At 39.6% G+C, this 25873-nt stretch overlaps 1 protein-coding gene across 13 annotated transcripts in view; it reads right to left on the bottom strand.

The window, feature by feature from the left end:
• The window catches only part of auts2a (activator of transcription and developmental regulator AUTS2 a), a 310505-nt gene that overhangs the window by 219064 nt on the left and 65568 nt on the right, over window positions 1-25873 (bottom strand). For all 13 annotated transcript variants that reach the window (XM_026328456.1, XM_026328455.1, XM_026328454.1 and 10 more), the window contains one exon: window positions 6013-6225. In XM_026328456.1, coding sequence (XP_026184241.1) covers window positions 6013-6225 — 213 coding nt within the window. The remainder of the gene's footprint in view (window positions 1-6012; window positions 6226-25873) is intronic.

Consider the following 25873-nt stretch of genomic DNA (forward strand, 5'->3'; position numbering starts at 1 on the left):
CAGACAGCCAGACAGACAGACAAACCAGCAGACAGACAGGCAGGTGGTTGGACCAAGACATGGAGGACCAACCTGAGCACTCCTTGTTCTGTCTCACTGGGGCGCAGCCCTCTGGGTTATTGCTAAGGGTTATATCCTTTCTTCGCACTTACACACTGAAGAGAAATTCGTTTTCGCCCATCTGGTAAGCAGCACACTCCCTTCTCACAGCTGTCTCAACTGAGGCCTCTGGCAGCTTCAGCTTTGTTACAGAAGAGTGCTCAAGGATACTGATTCATCAGGCCCCCTGGCTAACTTTATGTGATAGCTGGCCCCCTCTCGGCTTTTTATTCAGAGTTGTGCAGGAGAGAGACCGCTGGAAGGACAAGCTTATCCGCAGTGCTCACACTCTTCAGTTTGCACAGCCCGTCCACCATTCCGTGGGGTGATAGAAAAGCAGGTGCAGGTGCTGCTAAAAGAAATACAAGACCTGTTGTTGAAAGGAGTTATTTGCATTTTTCCGCCAGTGGATATAGCCGGTGAATTCCACTCCCCTTGTTTCCTGGTTCACAAGAAATTGGGAGAGATGAGGCCCATTCTTGATCTGACGCAGCTCAATAAATCAATGCAGGTCAGAAGGTTGGCTGGCATCTCCATCTGAGCCTTGTGGCTCAGGTATGGAGCAGGTTCGGACAGGTGGCAGTGGATTTTTTCACAGCTTGCGACAATGCACAGTGCGACCACTGGTTTTCACTGCGAGCAAAGGACAACTCCCTGGGGGGGTAGATGCATCTGTGTGGCCTCGTTGTCTTCTCTATGCATCTCCCTGATTCTTCCACTGCTGGCGTGGGTTCAGGAGAAGGCTCTGGAAGTGATTCTGATAGCCGCTCACTAACCGTTTTCAGAGAGGAGTGGGCATCCAGCGCTCTATCACATGTACCCTAGTTCCACAATGGGACCTTGCTGTGGCCACTCTGTTTGAACTGCTGCAGCAGGTCCCTCTCTGTTTTATGTTGGGCAAGACCGCTCTACTGTTTGTTATGACCCTAAGGGTCATTATGTGTGTGGTTAGTGTGGTTGGCTCTCCCCTCCCCATTTCATGTGTGTGTGTGACGGATGCTGAAGTGGGCGTGGACTCGAAGCCGTGGACTGGACTTCCGGGATTGGCCCAACACTTCCCGGAAGAACGATAAGAGGCCCACGGACTGCTGTTCAGGAGAGCTATTCTCCCACCTTTGCCATTCCCAGCTATTTGTTAGAGATTTCGACTTCGAGTGAATTAGTTAGTGATTAGATTTTTGTTTCGATTAAAGGATTTAGTATTTATAGGATTTTCGTTATTTAGATTAGGAAATACTTAGAGATTTAGGCTACGTTTGTGTTTTGTTTTCTCCTGTTTGTTTTAGGAGTTTCCAGGCTAGCGACCTGTGATTTTGTGTTGTTTCTTTTGATTGATATTATAGGGCTATTGCAGCGTTTCTGTTATTTGATCTTTTGTTTGTTTGAGATCGTAGGGCTCACGGAGCGTTTTGTTTTGAGTAGGGCTAAATTAGCGTTTTGTTTGTGTTGTACATTCTGTATTGTATTCTGTGTTTAAACAGAATAAATATTCGTGTTAATCGTAGTTCGTCTAGTTCGTATTTGTTGAGAGTGGAAGAGGTTTGGAGGAAAACTCCACAATCGTGTTACGCTCCGGCAACCCCTAGGCTGGGGCGTAACATGTTGCATTAGCATCTGCAAAGAGAGTGAGCGACCTATCAGCTCACTCAGTATCTTCAGCTTGTCTAGAGAGTAGGGAGGATCACAGCGCGGCTACTCTCCGGCCCAACCGTGCATACGTGCCTAAATGCATCACTTGCTCATTTAGATCTTGAGTGATCCCACTGGAGGGTTTTTTCCTCCCCCCCATGCATCTGCAGAGGAGGCTGCGTCTTCTCTGCCTGGTGCGCACTACACTGTTCAGAGTACCTTTTTGTTCACAATAGAGTGTTCACTGGGCTTCCCCCCCTTTCTGTGAAACATCTGTCTCACGGGCTATGCAAGACTATTGCACAGGCTTACTCTGCGCTGTGCAGGGAACTGCCAGCCAGCATCCGTGCACACTCCACTAGAGGTGTGTCATCCTCATCAGATCTTCTTCTCAGTTTGTCAGTAGAAGACATTTGCATGGCAGCCACATGGGCCTCCCCTTGTTCCTTTATGCTTTCCTACTTGTGGGATGCTGCAAGTTCATCCCTTTCTCTCACTGTGGGGGTTCTTCCAAGTTGTAATCAGACTAGCAAGTCGAGGGCGCACTCAGACCCTAGGCAGGCATCCACCTGTCATCTCTGTTAGATGAGTTATTTGGTTTAGGGCTCAGTTTGGGTCATATGGTCTGTTGCGATTACTTTTTTCCTGGGTTGCTGGACCCAGTAAAGCAAGGAACTTTTATGGCTATCGCTCTGACCCATTAGCAAGGGCTGCATCCCAATGAGGCAGAAGATTCTGTGAATTGGCCGCAGCCCTCTTGGCTGTGGGCTCCACTAGTCCCTTGAGCCAGATGAAGAAAAGACCGGTTTGGTTCTTAGAGATTGCCCGAACCGCCACATATGTTTGAGAGTTGCGGACGACACCCAATGATCTATTAGCGATAGCCCAGAGGGCTGCATACCAATTCACAGAATCTTGGGTTACAATATGTAACCAACATTTTCCCACATGCACTCCTTATCTCCCCACTCTCCTGAGTGCCAGAGAGCAGATGGGCCTCACAGCATGCCCCTCTGTTCACCAGAGCTACTGTACAAAGCAGCACAAACCACACGCCACCACTCAAACATCAGTGAACAGAACAATACATTACCAGAGCAAAATAATACCCCAAATACTACCACACACGCACGGACATCAGTGTTGGAAACCTTTATCCTATCTATAGTAATGCAAATACATCAAGCTCCAGTGTAAAAGAATGTGTGAATCCACAGGCAGAGACATAGAAACAGACATACAATAACACAATCACACAAATAAAGCAAACATTGAATGTGATCTTTTTTTCAGTCAAATATTGACTTCTTATATTCAAAAATACAAAAATCTTATAAAATTAAATTACATTTCTATTGAATCATTGTTCCCCATGCCTACTATGTGGTAACAAACATGCTTGTAAATGATTTCAGCCTCTACTCAGATACACACGCCTGCCTTATGTCGACTGACTGCTTCTTGACGTTAAGTTAAAAGCTAAAAATGTAGCTTTAAATCATATTCTCAAAATCTGGATAAGTAATTTAATATGGCACAAGTGGCGATCAAAACATACCAGTGGGGAAAAAAACCTCTATCCTGTATGATAAAAGACATAACGACATAGAGAGTCACATAATTTGTGTATTGCTGTTGTATTTTCATCCATATCAGTTGAAGCTTCCACTATCTGGGCTCTTTTTTCTGAGTCAATATGTCAGAGATGCTCATAAACATTTCTTTGTTTTCCCCCCTTGAGCTTAGAATATCTCAGTCCAATACACTGGGTCAGTAACAGAGATCAAAAAGATTTGCTACAATCAGTGAGCTGGGCTGAAAAAGGAAGAAAAAAAGGGCTTAATTCAACAGCAAATTCTCTCCCTCTCTTTCCTCCCCTGAAGTCAGAGCTAACAAAAGTACTGATAACTGGTACTCTCTCCAGACTGGAACATTGCTTAAACTTTGAGACTGACCTCTGACTTTTAAAATTTAACCTTGTGTGAGGACAATATCTTAACATTTATTATATGTGAAGTCAAAGAAAAGATAACAGGTCTGCTAAATAATTCTGCAGCTTGTTTTGCTTCATAGAGGACAAAAAGGGGTGGTGTAGGGCACAGATGATGATCTTTTCAATTATGTATGTGTCATAAAGCATGGTAGATTAGGTTGTTATTGAGCACCAAGGTTAATAGGTCTACATGCATCATACAGGGAACAAAAATTATTGTTCATTATTGAATAAGCTAAGTGCAATAGTCTAGGCTTCAGCTTCCATCTTCAAATCCAAACACATCAGGTTATAATCAAACAGTTTTTTGATAAGTATTACAATTAAAGGAAGTCACTGTAATTTAGAGACCTCTCACTGGTGACTAAGCCAAAACACCACAACTTATGCTATTAAGCCTTAAGCCATACAGCCACCTGAGTGTTACAGCAATGCATGTTGAATTAAAATTTGTGTGCCTTCATATATGTGCATGAATAGATGAGGGAGGAATGAAAAAGAGCAGGTGAGTATGTGATGGATGTGTTTGTGTGTGCCTGCTTGCATGTGCATGGAGAAGATGATTTGTAAGAAAGTGTGTGTGTGCTATACTATAATATGTGTTATCATTTTTGAGATCAGGAGATCAGGGTCGGCCCACCTCTGCCAATAGTCTCAACACCACTCATGACTAACACACAATGGCAGACAAAACATGCTACGTGGTGAAGAAGCACTTCGGATGGTTCTGGAAAGCGACGAAGAGTTTACTTTCTCCTCAAAAATGGTCGTTCCCCTATGTTGTATTTTGGCCTTACAAATGTTACAAACTGTGATCTTTGTGTCATTTTCACTCACAAAAAAGAACTTCCACACACAGTCATGTATAAATATGCTGCTCACATATTATTGTAGTTTGTGCTGATTACAGTGTTATCAGACTTTAGCCATTAATATGTTTAAAAGCAACTGAAAAAAGCACAAATTTCAGGGCATGTCAAAACTTGTCCAGGGCCCCAAAACCCCCTCAGACCCCAGAGGGTTAAATAAATTGCATGTCTGTGTCTTTGTCTGCTTGTCCTGCAGCTCTATACACAAACATGTGCTTCAATATGCATTCAAGAACACTGACCACCTACTAGGGAAATGGCACAACATAACCTTAAGAGTCTCTGCTGTTTGAGTGTCTGAGTTGTATGTGTCTTATAAATGTGTGCATGTGTAAACAGCAGCTAGTGCTGTAATAGATAGTCCTTGGAGGTGGAGATAACCCATTGTAAGTGTACCATAAATATTCATTAGTGGCCTTGTCACCTTACTAAACACAAAAATAATTTTTAAGCTATTTCACACTGATTGAGCATTTCAGCTTTGCCTAAGTGCAATCCGAAATATAAGTTAACGTGTAAAGCCTTAAATGTCTTTGGTGAAGGAATTTCCAAACATCAGACAATTTTAAGCTCAAACTAGAGCCTAAACAGTTTGGGCAACTGAGGTAGGGTGTGGAAACATGAAATCTGCAGCATATGGTTATAGTATGTGCTTTTTAGAGGCTAACATTTGAGCATATGGGATGATTTTATCTTTCCAAATCCTTAATGCTCACAATGATCACTTGTTTCTGTATTTTGTATTTTTCAAAAATTGGTTTTGCTGTTTTGTAATTACAACATGAAGTATAAAAATACTTAAAAATGCTCATCTGAATCACTCTCAGAAGCCAGCGAACGGAACCAAAGATGATCATTATACCAATTCCAAAGCACCACCAGCAACACCAGCTCCTGTGCTGGGATATTACTACAGCGCTCTACACAAATGATCTACACAAGTCTTTGCCTTTACATTTACTCATTGCCAATGAAACACAATACAGTACAACCAATGATATGTAAGTGACTATGATGCCAATATACCTAATGAACTTCTCACCTGTCCTATCTGCCGTGTCTCAGACTGAACAATGAACTGCATAAATACCCATGCAGTGGCATGAGTTTAAAATTACATTTGTCATGAACCACAAACAAGGAGAAAACTGATTTGTAGCATTATTTTAGAAACACTTGAAAGTCTTACTATTGTCTTTGCTCAATGTTATGGAAAGTTAGAAATAAAAGTTACAGAAGATTTGAATTTCAGAGAAACCCTCTAATTTTTCCAGGACTACACTGAGCATTATCATCTCATTTCCTCTCCACTTACTATATGTACTGTATGGTGAAATGGCATGATGTCTAAAAAGAGGTATCCACATATATCAAATCACAACTCATAACATGTAATAGTAAGATAAACCAGCTTAAACTCACCATTGAGTGTTTCTTGTTCTGGTATTTCTTCTTCCGCTTTCCTTGTACCTGTGCCAGGCGGGGGTTGTTCTCTTGATCTGAAGGCTGGAGGTGGTGATGATTGTTCATGTACGGCTCCAGGCTCAGACCATTGGGGACCCTGGCAGGCTTTTTCTTGTGCAGGGGTCCTGCCTGGTTGTCTCTGCCCTCCTGGGGTTTCAGTGTCATGTTCTTCTACAAAGGAAACAGCAACAAACAAAGCTCATATTAGAACCAAAATTACATCTTATTCCTTGAACTGTGTTCTACAGCATATACTGTATCAGCTACACAGCTGGCATTCGATGATTCATTATTCAATTGGAACATCAACAGTCAAATCAATGTTTCAATAAATTTCAATTCCACAGCTGAAAAAGCTAAAAAAGCAGAGGACAGTGACTTGAGTTAATTTGCTCTGAATACAGAAATCCAATGTAATACTGCAACATTTTTATCCACAAAACAGCAGAGTAATTGTTTTCTAACAACTCAGATCTATTTTGATCCAGTTCCACCACTTTTTAAAAATGTCTGGAGGGACTGCAGCAGAATTTTGTACAAACATTCAGGTCTCCACAATATTAACCATAAAGAATTTTGTGATTCTTGACCCCACTAGCATGTTGAAGCTTTAATTTGTTCAGTAACATAGAGTAACATGTAGAGTTGATCAGTCAAACAAATTTGTATGCACATTCATGGCTCTCAGATGTCATCCAATATCATAATGATTTAACATTACATTTCCCCAGCCCCACCATAACATTTAAGGGTTTGAGCCAAATGTCTTGGAATCCACTGAGTTGTCATGAAATTGGAAACATACACATGGTCTCAATACGGCATATTTTAATACCTTAGCACCATCATCAGTTTAAATTTGTATGCCCAGTGCTTTATGACCAATTACCTGTGTGATGATTATTTCTGTCACATTAGCCTCAGCTGCACGTGTTTATTGCTAATTACATATCATACACATGTTAACATTTGTTTTAACATCTTAACATCAGCCTTGCACGGCGTTCCCAGTTATAGAGTTTCTGGTATTGTTCATTTGTAATTAAAACACTGAGGTTTTAGGTTCCTTTTGTCAGTGTGGTAATGACTTCTCATCCTAAGATCTCCCGTCACTACCGATGACTAATATTGTGAGACAGCCATCCTAAGATTTTCTGGCTGTGAAATCTCTGTAGGTAGAGCTAATTTCTCATTTTTATTCAGTTCCCATCTACTTGTTCCAACAAAAGAGCAGAGTGTTAATAGGTTGTCTGATTATCTTCTACAGCCTTGGGTCGTTTCACATCTAATATTAATAAAACAATTAATGGAGTAATGTGCTGGTTATATCACAATGTACATCTCTAAAAACATTCCAAGCTCAGTCTGAAGTAGGCAAACATGATAAGAAGAAACTTCAACTGAACTCGTGTTTACTTGTAAGGCACATTTCTGAGTATGGAAACAGAGCAGCAGAAACACACCAAGAAACATCAAAACATTTACATTTAGTTTGCCCTCAAACAAACAAAACTACATCAGGGGGCATTTCTCTTCATAGGGAAAAGTGGATTCTGAAAACAAACCAATACAAAATGCTACAATTCAATACCGCAGGGCTTTTCCAAACAGACAGGGTTATACAGTTTGACGGCGCTGATCAATAGAACCACTCATCTGCTATTGAGAGACGTGTAATGTATCACAGCTATCCACAGTAAAAGTTTCAGAGCAAATCACATTTGTTATTTGAAGGAGTGACCTGTTTTGCTCCATGTGGACCAAAGAACCACTGGAGAGCTGAGGGACACGTTTAAGCCGGTGAAGCAGCCATGAGTGTGGCTGCAGGCTGTTGAAAGGGAAGTGCAAAGCTGCCATCATTGGTAATGACCTGTCAGTACTCTGCAATATTTTAACGTGAATGATGGAGAGACAAGGTTTTGACACAAGCGCTACAAAGGCCAAGAAATATTAAACATGCATGATGTGTTAGCTGTAGGTGAGGCCCTCATGTCTCACCTAACCATGTATTGTCTTTTGCTTCCTAATTCACCTTTAGCTGCGCTACCTGACTAGTAGCTTATTTTCCTATATTATAATTACTATATACTATAGTCTAAACTATATTATTATAGTAATATGTACAGTAATTTTTTACATTGAAGTGCACTTCATTGCTAATATTTCTATACTTTTATCAAAGTAAAATCTCATATTCAGGCTTTTTTTAAGAATAAGAAACGTAAAAAAGTAAAAGACCTGAATCTTGCTTCCACCAGTCACTAGGACATCTCTCTCTATTTTTTCACTTCAGTTTGATGAAAAAAAAAAAAAAGTCTGTATATATTTGTGCAACAGTACTGAAGCTAGGCACAAACTGTGCCACAGTCCAGCATTTGTCATAAACCACACAAAACCTATGGTGAGAAAAAAATCCAGCACATCTCAATCAGCAGTTTGTTGATGTAGAGAATCACTTTACCAGTGTTACAGATGGATGTGTGTAATGTGTGTAATGTGTGTAATGGGTGTGGTACTGGCACTGACTCACTGAACCATTTCTAAAGACCCCTATTCATACACAGAAAAATAACTACATGCATCAACTAATCTTGTTTGCTTACCACCCACACTCATCCACGACAAATAATGCAACACGACATGCATTGTCAGTGCACAGAATTAATGACAAAGTTATGAGGTACTGATGAAAATTCCACTGTCCCAGCCTTTTCCATGCTTCTGAGCCTCCTAACCAACTGATCACCTGGAATAAATTATGCACAATATGTCTTGACTTCTCAGCAAACTGAAAGACAAATTCCTATTTTCAGCACCGATGACACTGAATGGCAACTAATTGTTCAATATTGTTCATTCTCCACTAGCTTACATCACATGACACTGTTCCATTAAACAGCAGTTCGGGTATACAGGTACCCTTCTGACAACTTACAATCTAGAAAGCAGCTATCCTAATTCACTATTTTTATATTTTACATTTTCACATCTGTATCACATCTAATGTGAAAGAATGTGTTAATGTCAAACATCCACAATCAAAAATCTAATGCACTCCAAAATGTTAGGCCTACTGTTACTTCTTTTGGCTCCACTGTGCAGAATGATAGGTATGCAGAATCTGGCTGGAGGCTGTCTTCATATTTATCAGTTGTTGTAAACCATCTAATTTCAGACGCTGCCTGCATTAAGTACATGTAGTGCACTGCATGCATCTTCCTGCTGAATATCCCAAAGGTGTTCATTAATAATTCATATACAGTAGAGCTGTGAAAAGGCTCCTCCAGAACATCAACAATGTTTTTTTGGAGCTCACAATAAAAGTGGAACAAAATGTCTATACTGCTACTTCCACAGTCAGGGAGAGGAGGAAATAAGTACAGTTTAAAAATACTAAAATAAAATGGGTCAGTGCATAAAGATGACAAACTGAAGGGCCAAAGTGCAGCCATGAGATGGTTCTGGGGTTGGGTTTCAATAACAGCTGAGCTGATGTGATACATCTCCAGAACTAAACCTTCATTTATGTGCTGGCTTTTTAAGTCTTCAAAACATGTATAGTGCTAGATCTGTATGTTCAAGTAGTAGTAAGAACACATACTAACATACACACACACAACCATAGAGCAATGGAGTAAAGTGCTCTGGTCTGTTTAATCACATTTCCTTTAACATCATGTGGATGGCCAGCAGGTGCATGTGTGTCATTTCATTGGGAAGAGATGGGATCAACTTACAGAACCAAAAGGATCTACAGCTCACATCTGGGAGCCAGTTACCAAAGGACAACTTCAGAAGTCTTGTGAAGGGTAAGAGTGGTTTGGCACCACAAAGGGAGCTACACAGTATTAGGCAGGTGGTTTTAATGTTTTGTATATATCCTGGTTGGCCTGGCTGGCCCCTACTGTGTCTCGTTTTGTGTTTGAAAACCCCCTGGGAGAACCTCTCTGGTCCCCTCTCTATGTGCCACAGCACTCTGAACGTAACCTCTACAGCAGCAGATTTAACAAGCTACACCTTCTCTGGTTTTTCAGTCTGTTTGCATTTAAGCCATCAAATAGGCTGGCCCATGAGAGGCTGATCAAAGGCTCCGATCAACTTGTCTTACTGACAAATTTGAATTAGGTTACACAAACTGGACTCCCAGCAGATAGGCAAAGTGAGAAGGATAGATGGTGTCAGAAAACAGGAACAGAGTGAGATTAAGGGAGTGAGAGACAGATACAGTCAAACAAACTGGAGGTTCAATGAATTTGGCTTCCCATGATACTGCTGTATTCTTCTACTCTGTCTCTCTCTCTCTCTCTCACTCACACACACACACACACATCTCAAAGAGTAAATGTGTAAACAATAAATCTAATTAATGCTAATAAAGACTGACACAGTAAGTACAATGTCTCCTTGTGGGATACTCTAGGACAGCAGCCCATATTAGCTTAATCTTACCTAGTTGAGCAGCGAATTGTCTCTCACTCTTTAGGGAGTCCTTGACCTGATTATCACATTTTCAGTAGGTGTGAAATAACGTTAAGCAAGCTCTAAGTGTTGGGTGTAACAAATTTGCTGGCTAATTCACTGCTGCTGTTTGTGGTGATGTAACCGATTACAGGTGATTAGAGCAGCCAAACTATTTTGTAATGTGGTTTCACAGTTTAAAGCCAGCTAACAAAGACACATTCATATAGTAGTTATTGGTCCAGCACTTTAGGCTTGTGTTATAGAGCCATAGAATGGGTGCATAATATTGGTTTCAATACTATACAATACTGTATAGTATATACCTTAAGATATTCCTGAATTTATGTTTGGACCTATACACTTTGGATTTAACACTGGCAAATCTAATCAAACCTTGAAATGTACAAATTTTGTGTGGTACAGTATGTTCACTTTAAATGCCTGGAATATAATTCCTTAATTATTATTCTTTAAAAAATTAACTTTAGAAAAAATATTTCTGTATTTCTTGTAAAGATTCACTGATACCACCAAAATTGAATCTTCCCATTCAGATCATTTCACTCAACCATTCGCTCCAGCAAATTAGAGTTTTTTTTCTGTTGTCTTCTCCTTCACTACAATCACAAGACCAAGTTTAGTGGGTGAACAGGGACCAGGCGAGCGAGTGAAGGTTGTTCTGCTTGTTCAACAGGTGTTTGATTAACTGCTCATACTCTCTCGATTACTGGAGGATGTTGTTGCACATACTGAGCAATGCCAATCTCAAGTAAAATGCACCCTTGTCTTCAGCCCTATGTGTGTGTGTGTCTCTCCCTGTTTCAGATAGAGAGCAGATAGAGACAGAGAGCGAGAGAGAGAGAGAGGTCAGCTTTTCTTGTCGTTTCACAAAACTGCTGAAATTCCTTTCTTCACCTAACTACCTTCTCAACCAGGTTGAGGACAATGTAATGTCATTAAGTGATATAGTATTAGATGACTTTTTAATGAGTACAATTGTTGAGGATGGTACTAGGATATCCCTATTTTTTTGTTTTGTATCTTTACCATAAGACAGGAGGCAGAGCTGGAGGTAGCAGAGCTGAAGATGTTGAGGTTCTCCTCTGGGAGTGACAAGGATGGATAGGATCAGGAATGAGGACATCAGAGGGACAGCTCATGTTAGATGTTTTGGAGAAAAAGCCAGGGAAGCCAGATTGAGATGGTTTGGACATGTTCAGAGGAGGGACAGTGAATACATTGGTAAAAGGATGCTGAGGTTAGAGCTGCCAGGAAGGAGGCCTAGAGGAAGACCAAAGAGGAGGTTCTTGGATGTAGTGAAGGAGGACATGAGGATAGTTGGTGTGGGTGAGGAGGATACAGAGGATAGGGTTAAATGGGAGCAGATGATTCACTGTGGTGACTCCTGAAGGGAGCAGCTGAAAGGAAATGAAGATCTTTACCATACTTATATAACATACAAACAAAAGTTTCAACCTTCTGAAACTACACTTTTTGATACTATAGAGAAAATGATGATGGATACAGAGAAGTAATCTACAGTGACAGAATAGAGCTGAGTGAAGAGGTCTAAAAATATATGTTTGGTATATTTTGGTTGTTAATTAACTTTCCAAATACTAAAAGGACTCGCTCATCACTCATGTTTTTGAAATGTTCATCTTGTAAGCAAGAATTGGGTAACAGATGACAGTAATAAATATTTTAACAAGCGAGTCAGCAACAAACATCCAAAAAAAACAAACACCAAAAAAAGACTGATTTCACAATTTTCACTGGAACTTGTAGTCATTTTCTTTTTTTCCCATCCATTTGTCTGACAAGCACTTCAATTGGAGTACCTCTATACTGACATTAGTTCAGAGTACAGTTCACTGACTTGCCAGAAGCCCAGCCTAAAACATTACTTTTGACATAGGCTGGAAATACACTACACAAAATTATTCATATTCACTGCCGAATTGTACTGAAGACAGTGCTGAGACCATAACTATTTGTTAGTACCTATGTTGATTTGATTACTCAAAGATGTCACTGGATCTGGCTCTTTTCTTGTGATGGTTTGTTGCTTTTACTTTAATATTCATTAAGCCTTCTAAGAACCAACTCTCTTCGTTCAAACTGAGGTTTAAACACCAGTCAAAAACATCTGCATTTCAATGTTTACAGTCTATTAATATACCATGTTACACTGTGGGGGCTGTTGTTCCAGGAGTGGAAGAAGGGAGCCAAAAAGACCACTGTATGCCATAATAAGATTAAAACATGTTTTGCTTTGTTTCACTGCACAGTTTTGCTTAGATTTTGGATTTCATTTTATGAGATTTAATTTAACAATCCAAACCATAAAAGCACAAGTGATGACCCAGTAGCAAAACTAAAAGTAATGGCTATAATAAGCACTAATGAATCTGTGAATCTCATGGATTTTAACAATTAATACCTTAAACACTTGTTTTTACATCAAGACAAACAACAAGCAATATAAACTCTTCTAATCTGTTCATGGAGCTACAGTATATATACCAATGGTTGAAGCTTCACACACAACACAATCTGGATAAACACAATGCAAATGTGTCTGGCATGTAACAGTAAAATAAGTGAGCAAGTCAACAACTCAGATAACCATTACAGGTGGGAATCTTCAGGCATTACACAATTTGATTTGATGGCTCACGATTCAATTACAAAACAATGTATCAAACGTGTCTATACATATTTTATCTATATGAAATATTTTAAAACATCAGCAGGAAACAGTGATGAGAGTCAATTAATAACTTTTTACTGTTACTTTTATTAAAGTGGCAATCTGCTTCGCTCAAAAAGTGCCAGTAAGTGCCACTGTATCAAACTTTGACATGACTCTCTTTGCAACAATAACAGCTGCTCTTATTCATAAAAATAAATAAATAAGGACCTTTCTCTAAACAAAAACTTGTGTTATGGGCAAAAAACCCTGAGTCAAAACTTGCTGTTAAAACCAAACAGCAAAACAACTACACATAATTAAGTAGCAGCTCTAATATAAAACATTCTTGTGTAACAATAAAACAAGCCAAGTTGCTTAGCTAGTAGATTGTAAAATGCAACATGAAGTAGGCGCCGCTCATATGGTTTTTGTTCTGTTCTGCAATTTTCTCACTTAGGTCATACATGTAAACATACGAGCCTAACATAGGCCGTTTGCAGTCCAGCAGTGGTAAAATGTGTCTGTGACGAACTTTATTCAATCAAATATTAAAATCCATTAATAACTTTTTCGCATCGATTCAGAATCATTTTAAAGACATCAAAAAAAAGATTATTTTCCCACCCCTAATAACCGTATGACATAAATAAAGCACTGAGCGTATAGAGCCGTTTTTATTCTTGAATAACTTGAGTTTCAAGCAACCAACAGAGAAAGGGACTGAGACACGCATCAAAGCACTTCAGTAAGAACTACTTTTCTGCAAGAATAAGACAAGAAGGTTCATCCAGCAAGTTAAGAAGAGGAAAAAGTCCCGGGAGCTGCTTGAAAAGAAAAGAGAACTGTATTATTAGCCTTGGTTGGGTGATAGAGTTTTTCATACTGACTTCTGACCACATTTGAGCTGATTAAATAGTGGTGAAAACTAAAAATAATTAAAGGTGCATATTTTCTTACCAGGCAAGACGGTGGGACAATCCTTGAGGCCGCATTTCTATAGTTGTAAATTTTAGTAAATGAATTCCAGCTTTCTTTGCAGCTATTGTAAATGTGGGCATGTCTTAGTTTGTAGATTTTAATGTTATTTATTCTACTGTGAATGGTTTCAGGCTGCCGTCAAAGCTAGCAACATGGGTCAACACTGAAACTAGAGTTAATGTGGTAATTTAACACTGAACTAAGAGAAGAACCATCTTTTTCTGAGCTGCAGAATATAACTCAAGCACTCGCATACGCATATGTATACATGATTACGAAATCCAGGACCTTGCAGTGAGGACATGGAAACCATCGGGATTTTCCCAGAGTCCCTCTGCATTTCAAATACTGCACAATATATTGTGATTCCACAAACCCTTCAGTATTTTAGCTATGCTCTAGAGAAGGCTGTGTTGGTAAATTATGTAAATAGGCTTTAACACCAATAATAAGAATAAAAAAGTTGCAGTCTCAATTATGACCACATAAAATAATGACTTTGTGTCAGCTTCAACTATACTTAGCACAAGAACACCACCTGGGAGAACCTCTCTGGTCCCCTCTCTATATTAACACAAGAACATGCTAAACTAAGAGAGAGACCTCCCTAAATCCCATTGACAATAAATCCATTATAATAATGCAGGGTGAGGAAGTGAGAGCATCACAGCATTATTTGGAGAGGATAGATTTATAATATAATGTCTGCATACATTACTTTACTATACTGATTGTAAACACCTAGCACGAAACTTAAAGCAAAACTGGAAAAAAACGAAGGAAGTCTTCTGTTCAGCTCTGCTTCCTAAAACTACAGTCAGTCACTACTTTCTGTGGTGGCTCAAAATGAAGCTATTGATGTGCAGATGAAAAATAAAGAAAAAATAAATAAAGAAAGAAATTTCTTTCTGGGAGTGCAGACAGGACCACAGGGAGCTGGGATAATGGGAGCTCTAAGTAACCCAGTTTCATTTGTATCTTTCAGTCTCATCAGGCATCCTGAGAGAAATACAACAACTTGCTCAAATAAGTTCCTCAAATAAAACAAATTACCATGAGGAAGACTGTCAAATCAAAGTAGTGGTCACAGTAATCAGTCCTGGAAAATGAGTGACAATGTAATGCTTGGCTGGTCATAGTGGCTAACAGGCTGGACATACTCCAAATACTGTCCAAAATTATCTTACAACTTATCTCTAAGCACCAAACTCAGCAGATCCTTATCCCCATGTCTTGATATGTGCTTATGTGCACACAGTTTTCCAGTATGCATCCAAACAAGATCAGGCCTTTTGGAGAGATGCCAGCAGAACACAGGACTTCACAAAAAAACAAACAGATTCAGCATGTGCCCCAAGAACCTATAACATTTACTGTGATTAAATAAACATGAGGAGCAGAGCCTGTCAGCCATTATGAGTAAGCAGGATAGGCAGAGTGGCTCTTTAATGGGCACAGAAAGAAGTAAACCAATAGTGTATGTGTTGCAGTGCTACTAAATCAGAGTGCTGATTTAGAACAATAACCCAAGACACAAAAGGTCAACTGGCCAGTCATCTGCTGCGTTCAAAAGAGCATTAAATGAAATTCTGTGTAACACAAAGGAAAGATAAGATGCACACTGGCCATGCAGTGACAACCTGAATAAGCAAATCATAGAGTGAAACAAGATAAAGTGCAGACTGTCCTGATGAAAGGAGAACAAACAAGGAGGAGAATGATGTGGTAAAAAACAATCCCAGTATGAGAGGCAATGTGGGATAGATTTCACCCTTTGAAGCTACCCTTGCTGGCTTAAATAATTACACCTAATTGCTGACAGATGTAAAGGCAAATGAAGCATCTGCTTAAATGGGCAGAGGAATTGCTTACAGTGACTTTACTGGATCAGAAATTCTACTACTACTACTACTACTACTACTACTACTACTACTGCACATTCATTAACACTCAAGAAAACGTACCTTCAGTAGAATGGATCAATCAGTTTAGTTATCAACAACTGACAACTCACTCATTAATAAAAAATCATCTCATGACTGGGCCAAACGACCATCATTCATGATCAGCATTAATTTAACTGAAAATGACACTTTAATATACTGTAAGTTAGCAGTTTACAAGGTACAACAAGCTAAAACTAAGAATCTAACACAACAGTCCAACAATAAACCCTACTTCATTAAGGTGACAATGTTCAGTTTAAAATGGTTTTAGAGAGCTGGAGATTCAACGACATGATCATTTTGGAGACTGTAATTTGTGCTGCTGTTGAACTTGAGCAACAAGCAGATGTTTACAAGCCATCTTTGACGAGTGAGCTAAGAAAAAATTCAACCAGTTTGTTTTTGGACATCCGGTGATGGACTTCTATTTTGGTTCTCGATTTTCCTGCGTGCCTAATTTAGTTATCGGTAACTTTATGTCTCATTAGTTTATTAGATTCACCTGTGTTTAAGTTTTGTGCTCATAGGGTATACGTACCCCCTCAGTTCTTTTGTTCCTTGCTGGAGGATTAGTTTTAGGTTGTTTAGTTAGTTTGTTCTAGTGTGTTTGTCTGTTCAGACGCCGAGTGACAAATTTTACCTGTTTGCTTGTTCATGCCTGTTTTGACGTCAAGTGGCGAAACACCTGTACCTGCCTGTTAGATGCCGAGTGGTGGAGTTAATTTGTTTTGCCTGAGCCTGGTGAGTCCAGGTGAATAAAAACTGTTGTCCCACATTTGGGTCCTCGCTTCATCCTTCATCACTGCCACTTATCACGCTTTAACTGAATCTGTGCCACAGTACTGCTGATTCATTTTTATCAAGGATATATTCTGCAGTGTATGGCCATGATATGTTAGGCACATTAAATATTATTATCTACAATTTGATAAATGTTCTTGTCCTTATGGTGACAGCTGAAAAAGCTCTGTTACACTGAAGACATATAAATTTAACAGGCAACTTTAAAAATGAAAGTGATTTCCTTTTTTCTCATAGATAGATCTGCTGGCAAGATATAAAAGCCAGTCTCTTTGCAAACAACTGCCATGTTTGATGCATTACCATCAAAGACATGTAGTATGTCAGAGGAAAATAAATGACACACCAACATACTTCCTTCCTACAATATGCTGCATCCAACTATAGTCAAAGATGTTGAAGAAATAAGCATGTTGTGCCAACTTCGCAACCAGATTTAGGAGATAGCCAGGGGTGACTGGCAACTTTGTGTGCATGCCAAACACAGAACATAAAATGAATTCCATCAACAATGTTGCTTGTATTCAGTTAACATGGTGACAGAAAATCTGCACATCACAAAAAATAAGATAGAGAAATTTTAAGTAAAAGCTTCTGAGAGCTGCAGAAACAACAGGCACAGATGACAATGTGAGGGTAGCCTATAATTAAAACTCTAGTGGTGATAAACTTAAAGCAGGAGCAGAAGGGTAGCCTACTATCATCACCTAGATTGAGCCTGCTTTAACTGGGGGTCAAACTAGTCAGGGTAGCCATGATGCTTGTCAGTATATACACAACTCATATTACAAGTATTATATAAGAAAGCACCAGCGATATAATCTAAACAAAACAGAACTAAACCAAACATAAAACAAAACAGAAACAAAAAGGATGATGACTTTAGAAATGACTTCACCCGTAGAGACGTTTAGTGAACCTAACACCTTAAGTCATACACAATATTTTGATAGAAAACATCAACTTATTAATTGCTAACTATGTAGTTAAATGTGTTAATGTTTCAATACATCGTACTGAAGCTTGCACCAAAGGAAGAAAACCACGACAGCTTAGATCCAAAGCTTCAAACATCACTGGTGCTTCAAGAAGGTCTTTCATTTAGTTATTTTTTTATACTTCTGCAGTTAAATGATGCACATTATTGTAGTGAGGAGAGAGAATCACAGTCAAATATGGCAATGTACTAGAAAGAGGACTCAAAAAAGAAAGATCACTAAGTATGACAATATTTCTACCTGGTACCAACAAATAATGTGAGGAAAAAAATAGCACAATTTAATGAATATCATTCTCCAATCCTATCACATTACCCGCTGTATTGGTTATCTTACTGTGTAGTGAACAGCAACGTTTACTTCAAGCATTTCTAAGCTAAAGTATTTTAACGGCTTTAATAATAACACACAAGCATATAGGACTTTAAGTGCAAACACATAAGAAACTGAAACTCTTCAAATCAGTAAGGTGCTGTAGTGCTTTGGTTCAAGGTTCAGAATTGCTACATATCATGGAAGTCACCAAATGTTACTTGCTTTGTTGGTTTGAAGATGTTTTTCAGCAAAAATAGAAAGCCTTTGAGCTACGTAAGGTTTGAACTGACAATCACTTCAAGTGACACATGACACATCCGTTTAAAGTATCATGAGTTCAGACTACAAGTGTACCTTCTTTGCCCACGTCACTCATTCTGCCAGCCACTTACTGGAAATGTATGAAGTGTTGACCATGATTTTCACTGCCTATTTTTAGCCTATTTCTTGCTCATTTTTTTCTATATTTGGGTCTTACAGCGTTAAACAGGAAGAAATACCAACAACCCCCTACAGCCAACCTCCTAAATGTCCTACATGAAAACAGTCTTTCACCTTAGGAATGAAGATCCATACTGTCCTTCTGTTAGAGCTAGCAATAAAAAGCACAACACAACACATCCGGAGCATTTTTATACTGCCTCCAAGGCATGCAATTAGGATCGAGGGCTGATCCTGACATTTTTCACATAAATATTATTGTTTCTTCTTTCAAAGTTGAAGCTTTGACATCCATCGGGTGGTGTATTGTTCCAATGGGGGGCATAGGTTAAAACTAATTTCCCTGTCCTGATCTTTATCTTTATGCAGCTATTCTAAGAAATCCTCTAGTAGTGCCTTGGTAAACATATACTGATCCTTATGAAAGCAGCCCTAGTTTATTTTCTGCTTCCTTGTAGTTACCAACCTAGACTCAGAAGCCCATTTGTTGTCCATTGTTATAAAGAAAAACAATGTGTGTTTTGTGTGTGCATTGGAGCTAGAACAACAAGACGCTGACGGAAAAACATCCCTCTTGGGATTTGTACAGAAAGGAAAAAGAAATGCTTGATTTCCCTCATGCTGTGGGTTTTATAGCAACAGCTCTCATGCCTGCATATTTCTCTCTTCTCCCATCCACCTCTATGACTCACAGCAGAAAATTGACTGAGGGATGGAGTGAATACTGACTGATGCTGAACCCTTCCTCTCCTCTTTGTGCTTCTCTCCTGATCACTTCCAAGACCAGACACTGAACAAGTAGTTTTCAGAAGTAGAAACCTATAGCAGTTGGTTTAATTTACTCCCCTTTTCACTCTACTACACCACTGATTGGTTAATGGTATCTGAACAAAAGAGGCCCCTTCACGAACTCTCCAGCAGTAGAATGGCTGTTAGATTAGCCCAGCAGGCTTACATAACGGGTCCCGCCCTGACCACATGTAACAGTAGAGGATTCCTCTGCAGACTGCCAAGAAAGAGGTCATTAACTCTCTTCAAGTAATCACACCAAAACATTTCCTTTAATCCATACACAGGTGTTGTTGCAAACAGAGCAGCATGCAAGAAAAAAAAAAAGCAAAAACACTACGATTAAAGCCCAATGGCTCTGCATCTCCTGCTATCATTCCTCTGCTCTCCAGACCAATGACATGATGTTTCCCTTGGGACACCGTGAATTCAGACAGAACAGTGCAGGTTGCTTAGCAACTGGGTACAGAAAGAAGCTCATTAAATTTCACTGATGCTCATTCAGTCATTCATTATATATCTAAGAACTTGTTGCTCTAACTCATGATGAGTAAGAATCTTTCCCCAGATGAACTCTGAAGTCTCAAAGTGCAGCGCAGCATTAGAAAGGTATGATGACACTAAGTCATTAAAAAAACAATCAAGCTAATGATAAAGAATAAAGATGTGGAAATGTTGCCATGATTGTATCTTTCTAGTTTGCATCACCATATTTCTCAATGACTCCTGAATTACAGAGTTTAGCTGCAAATATAAGGCATTACGAGGGCTACAAAATACCATATGCCACTTGTCCTAGCCAAAAAAAACAATTACTCAAAACTTTTAAAATATAGTTTCAATCTTTCACATCACAGCAGTTCAGAAATTTTCATTTGAGGTTTCATCATAGTTTACTATATAGCATTTCACCTGTACTTGGCCTTGACAAATATTTTTTTTCAATCAACATATTTGACCCATTAAACATAAAGGCCTAGCATTCTCACCGTAAACATGGACATGATTTAGTAACCAAACATCTCATATTAGAATCCAAAGTACAAATATTGTACACTTAAGAGTCTTTGTTTACTTAAAAATGTCACATGGTATAACGTCCTTACAAGACCACTTTATTTTTTGTACTTTTGCTCTATTTCACCTTTCGTCCTTCAGACCCCTTTACTTGGCACTCCCGGTTGCAGACATTTGCATCCAGCTTCCTATCATTTTTCTTGAGAACTTGACTGGAGTCCATCTGTGGCAAGCTGAATTGATGGAAGGATGTTGTGAAGGGGATGATCAGTGTATTCCAGAATGACATCTACCTTTTTCTGTCTGTATCTCTCCACCACAGCCTCTAGTGAGTCCAGCCTCATTCCAGTCACTGAACCAGGTTTTTGCACCAGTTTGTCCAGCTGCCTTGCATCCTTCTGCTTTATGCTGCCTCCCCAGCAGACCTCAGGATAAAACATCACACTTGCTACCATAGTTTGGTAAAAAGAGGTGCAGCATTTTCCTGCAGACGTCTAAGGACCTAAGCCGCCTTAGTCCAACTTATTATCCAGGTTTACACATAGATATTTGTAGGCTGACGCCACTTTAATGTCTGCACCACAGATGTTAATTGGATACGGAGGAGGTCTAGAACTTCCACTACCATTTTCTAGAGGCGTTCAGTAGGAGGCAGTTTTTGACTTAAGTCAATGAAGTCTCCTTTTTTTCTCCATTCCGATACACACAAATATAGGAGTATCATCGGAATATTTCTGAATGTGACAAGAGTCAGAATTAAAGTCTTAAAGGGGACATATTATGCAAAATTGATTTTTTATCAAATATGCACAGAAATATGGTTCTCCAGTATCTGTAGACACACAGAGAATTTGAGCCTTTCTTTGTCTCCATCTCTAAATGCCTCCTAGTCGTCCAGGGTGTGTTATTAGGGAAACAGGGCACAGACATAGTTATAACAGCGTCTCTACAGAGGTTGATCTAATCCGTGAAACAGTCAAACTGTCTGTCAGTGTCCATGTTGTTCCCAACAGTACGTTCCAATCTGTGCATTCAAGCAGCAAGTGGTAAAGGCAGTAGCAATGTAGGCCTGCTTGATGTTTGCATACAGCAGATCGAATGTTTCATCTTCTCTGGTAGGACAGTTGACAAACTGAGAAAACCAAGCCATGAACTCCAATATACTCTCTGTAGACCTCTGTGATAAAACTGCAGTGAAACACAGATCACAGCGTAACGTAACGTCCTTATTGCTTACGTTACCAAGAAGGAAAGTTTTGAATTTTTGAAGGATAGAAATATTTGGCCCCTTTATTCAATTTGCAATTAATTTTGCAATGGGCAATTCAATATGCAATTTGAACATGTGATTTTAAATGCATTCTGTAATTGACAGTATGCAAAGTGACAGTTCAAAGTGACAGTTCAAAGTGACAGTTCAACACTCAATTGAGTTATTTTTTAAGTGTAAGCTAAATCAATTGCATGTTTCATTGCCATGGGTTTTTGGGCTCAGTCTCTAAATAATTAAGATGAATGTTTCAGGTATAGCTATGCCGTCTGCAGAATAGTGTGCACATACCAACACCTCGCTGAGATTCAGATATACTTAGGTGCAGGTAATGTGATGCAATTGTTGGGTTATTGAGTGTAGCAAATATGGCAATTTTTTCCATAAGAAACCTCACTGCACAGAGACTGCTTACCTCAACCTTACCTCAGTTAACATTAAGTTGAATCAATGGAACACACTGTATATGCAGAGCTCCATTTCCTTGCTCTAAAAAGACTGTGAGCAGAGGCTGCTGCTCACACGAGAGCCGACAACTGCACTATTTATAGCCTACGGACCTTAAAGCTAACTGTGTAACGAGAGACCACAAACATGCCCCTTTTTTGGTAATCAGAAACCCAGTGAAAGCACAGCCTTTCCACAATGGAAGAGAAAGACACACTAGGGATGAGCCAGAATAAACTTCCAGACCCTCAGCTAGTTTCACATTGCAGACCTTTTATACTGTCATTCCAGGATTAGTCAAGTGAAATCCAGGCACTTTTTTGGCTTAAGTTGTTGCTATGTTGTAGCTAAACTAGCACAATAATTGTTTCCATGCAACAATTGATTTAAGCTCTCAAATGCCTAATGCAGCCCATTGCATTTAGTGTAAGCCATGTGTGAACAATACTTGGCAGGACATTTATAACAATAAGCTCCACTATTTGCTACAGCTTACTCTGCAGTAAAAAGAGAAACAAATTAAGACTATGGAGACCAAGTGGGCACAGTATACAGCTACATTTTGGGCACTGACTGATTCTAAGGATCAACATTAATGCATTATGAACAGTTAGCATATACTGTAAGTCTACAGGTTCAGGACACCAGACCCTTTATAGACACCATTATAAGTTAACTACATTACTACATACACTTTTTTGAGCTAGCAAATCAGTCAATGTCAGTCACTATCAGTCACTAGGGCTGCAACAAATAATTTAATTTTTGAATAATCAACTGATTTTTTACAAAAGAATATGGAAAAGTCTGTTTTTCAATTGTCACAATGTGAACCTTAACCCTCAGGGGTCGACAAACGCGCCGGTGTGTTTTGTGGCATCTTCTCCTGATAACACTATAAAGAACTTAAAATACAGTTTTGATCGTACAGATAAGGGCAATACATCATTCGAATCTGTAAAGGGTCTATTTGTATACACTCATAACAAAATGCTTTTGTTAAACAAAGAAAGCAGACAGGGTGCGCTCTGTCTTTTCTGTCTCTGTCAACTCTTTTCACAGACAACCTGAATCTCAGCAAATACTTGCCTCATAAAAATAAGAAATATATGGCTGGATAGCTTGAAATGTCTTCGTTTAACACGTTTGACATGCCCTGACATTTGTGCTTTTTTCAGCTGCTTTTAAACATATTAATGGCTAAAGTCTGATAACACTGTAATCAGCACAAACTGGGCTACAATAATATGTGAGCAGTAAGTTTATACATGATTGTGTTTTTGAGAAAACAGCGTTTATGCATGGTTAGTGAAATAATTAATATGAATGAGACGCAAACGTTCGTCATCTGAGTCGTATTTATCCTCTGAGGACAAAGTAAACTCTTTGCCGCTGTCTGGAACATACAAAGCGCTTCTTCACTCGTGTAGCGTGCCATCACCCAAACGTACAGAAAAAGTGAGTACATTCTGTGATGAAGTTTGACGTTTTATGCCATTTCTCAGGGGCATGTATAGAGGTACCTGGCTCACCTCAGATTATTTCCATATGAACAGTGTGCTTAGTGCAAGGCGGGATCACATTAGCTATATTGAGGCGAGACAGGAGAAAACGTGCCGCTCCTTACTTTCATATGGATTAAATAAAAAGAGATGATTTGTTTTCTACTTGAATTGTTCCATTTAAACAACTGCACCGACTTCAGGGAGGAGATAAAACAGCGTGCCTGAATGCTGACACTCACTCCAAACTTTGTTTTAACTGCAGATTTTACCTGCACTTTGAAGTCTACAGTATAGCAATTTCTTTTGGGCGGCATTTTTACTTGTGGAACCCCAGAGTGTTCAAGATTAAATAAATGGATGTTGTGTAGGGGGGTCTTTATTATTGTCCATTATAGCAAGCACGCCTCTATATCTGCTGCTCCACAACAGTTCTTAGAGCATCTAAGCCACCTGCCTAGCACAGAACTAGCCTTTTTCACCAGTTTGTCCAGTCTCCTTACAGTTCCTATCCATAATGACATCCATCCATTTTCTATACCCGCTTAACCAGGGTCACAGGGATCTGCTGGAGCCTCTCCCAGCTCTCTTTCAGGTGGAAGGCAGGGGTACACCCTGGACAGGTCACCAGTCCATCACAGGGCCACATGGAGACAAACAACCACACACACTCACACTCACTCCTATGGGTGATTTAAATCAACCTAAAGTGCATGTTTTTGGACTGTGGGAGGAAACCAGAGTACCCGGAGTAAACCCACACAAGCACAGGGAGAACATGCAAACTCCACACAGAAAGGCCGGGTTGCGAACCCAGGACCTTCTTGCTGTAAGGCAACAGTGCTAACCACTCGGCCACCATGCTGCTGTTTATTGCCCTCATTAACTGCCCTCCGTAATGCCAATCCCCCAGAAGACAACAGCATTGAACAGTGTACTTGCCATGACATTTTTGGTGGATAAACCAGTCAATTAATTAACCATACAGGATATCAGTCTACAATCTGAAGGAATAACAGTTGTCTTTTTCAGATTTATTCAGCTATTTACAATATTTACACAGGAGGGAGAACTGGTCAGAGAAATTAGCAGTATTAAATAAAACATAACAGTCTAACAGCAGGTTGTTTGCAGTGGTGCAAAAGAAATCTTGAGATTAATTTATGTTCTGTGTTTGAGTCTGAGGTCTAAACATAGTTTAGGAGGAAGCTCTAGTAATAATGGAGACCAACTGAGATTAATGTGAGACAACCAGCACAGCCACAGGTTACTTGCTTGTCCTCGGGTTTACTGAGGCTTGGTCCATTTGTCTGTGTAGGGTGCCGGCAGGAGTGGGAGAGAGTAGACGTTCCCCGGAGTCTTGGGCTTTGGGCCTGGTTCCGTTCGTTGCCTTTTCTCACTCTTCTTCTGGCCTCTGCAGGGTCATCTCATGGAATTGGTTGACGTGAGATGGTCAGCTAGAGGATAGCCACAAGCAAGGAGAATGTCTTTGTTCCCCCTCTGCTGGGCAGTAAAACTGTCTCTACGTCATGGTTCTCTTGTAGCTCTCTTTCTGAGAGTCTTTCTCCTCAGAGCAAGAGGATCTTGAGGGCCTGGACATCTCTTAACCTTCTCTGAAACTGTCTGGAACTTTGTCCATTTCTGTTCTCGTCGGGGTGTTCAGTTCCCCAGAGTTCAGTTCCAAGTGTTCATTCTCAAGTCTGTTTCAAGTTCCAGTTCTTTTGTTGTTCATTTTCTTCTCTTTTTTCTCAGTTGGGTTGTGTCTGTCTGTATTGTGTTTTTGTGTCTTGCCGCGCTGGGCGAGGGAAACCATCTGGTTCATCCTTCATTGTGCATAATACGATGTGATTGGTCCAGGAAGTGCTCCGTATTTGGTTCAGTCTCCTGACTGTGATGGGCAGTCTCTCTGAATCAAGAGATTATCCTATTCTTTAAGTGTTGTAAGTTTTAAGACTGTTTCCTAAAATGGGAACATAATTTCTTTTTCCACCCAGCAAAGTTTAAACACATGACAAATGTAATAACTAATCAGAATCAGTCAGAATAGTTCAGCAAAAACATAAATGAAAATCAATAAAACTTCATAGTTATATAGAGATTAACTACAAACGGGAATAAGAAACAGTAGCACAGCTTCTATATCACACCATAGTCTGACA

The sequence above is a fragment of the Mastacembelus armatus genome, chromosome 14 (genome assembly GCF_900324485.2).
Source record: "Mastacembelus armatus chromosome 14, fMasArm1.2, whole genome shotgun sequence".
Lineage (NCBI taxonomy): Eukaryota > Metazoa > Chordata > Actinopteri > Synbranchiformes > Mastacembelidae > Mastacembelus > Mastacembelus armatus.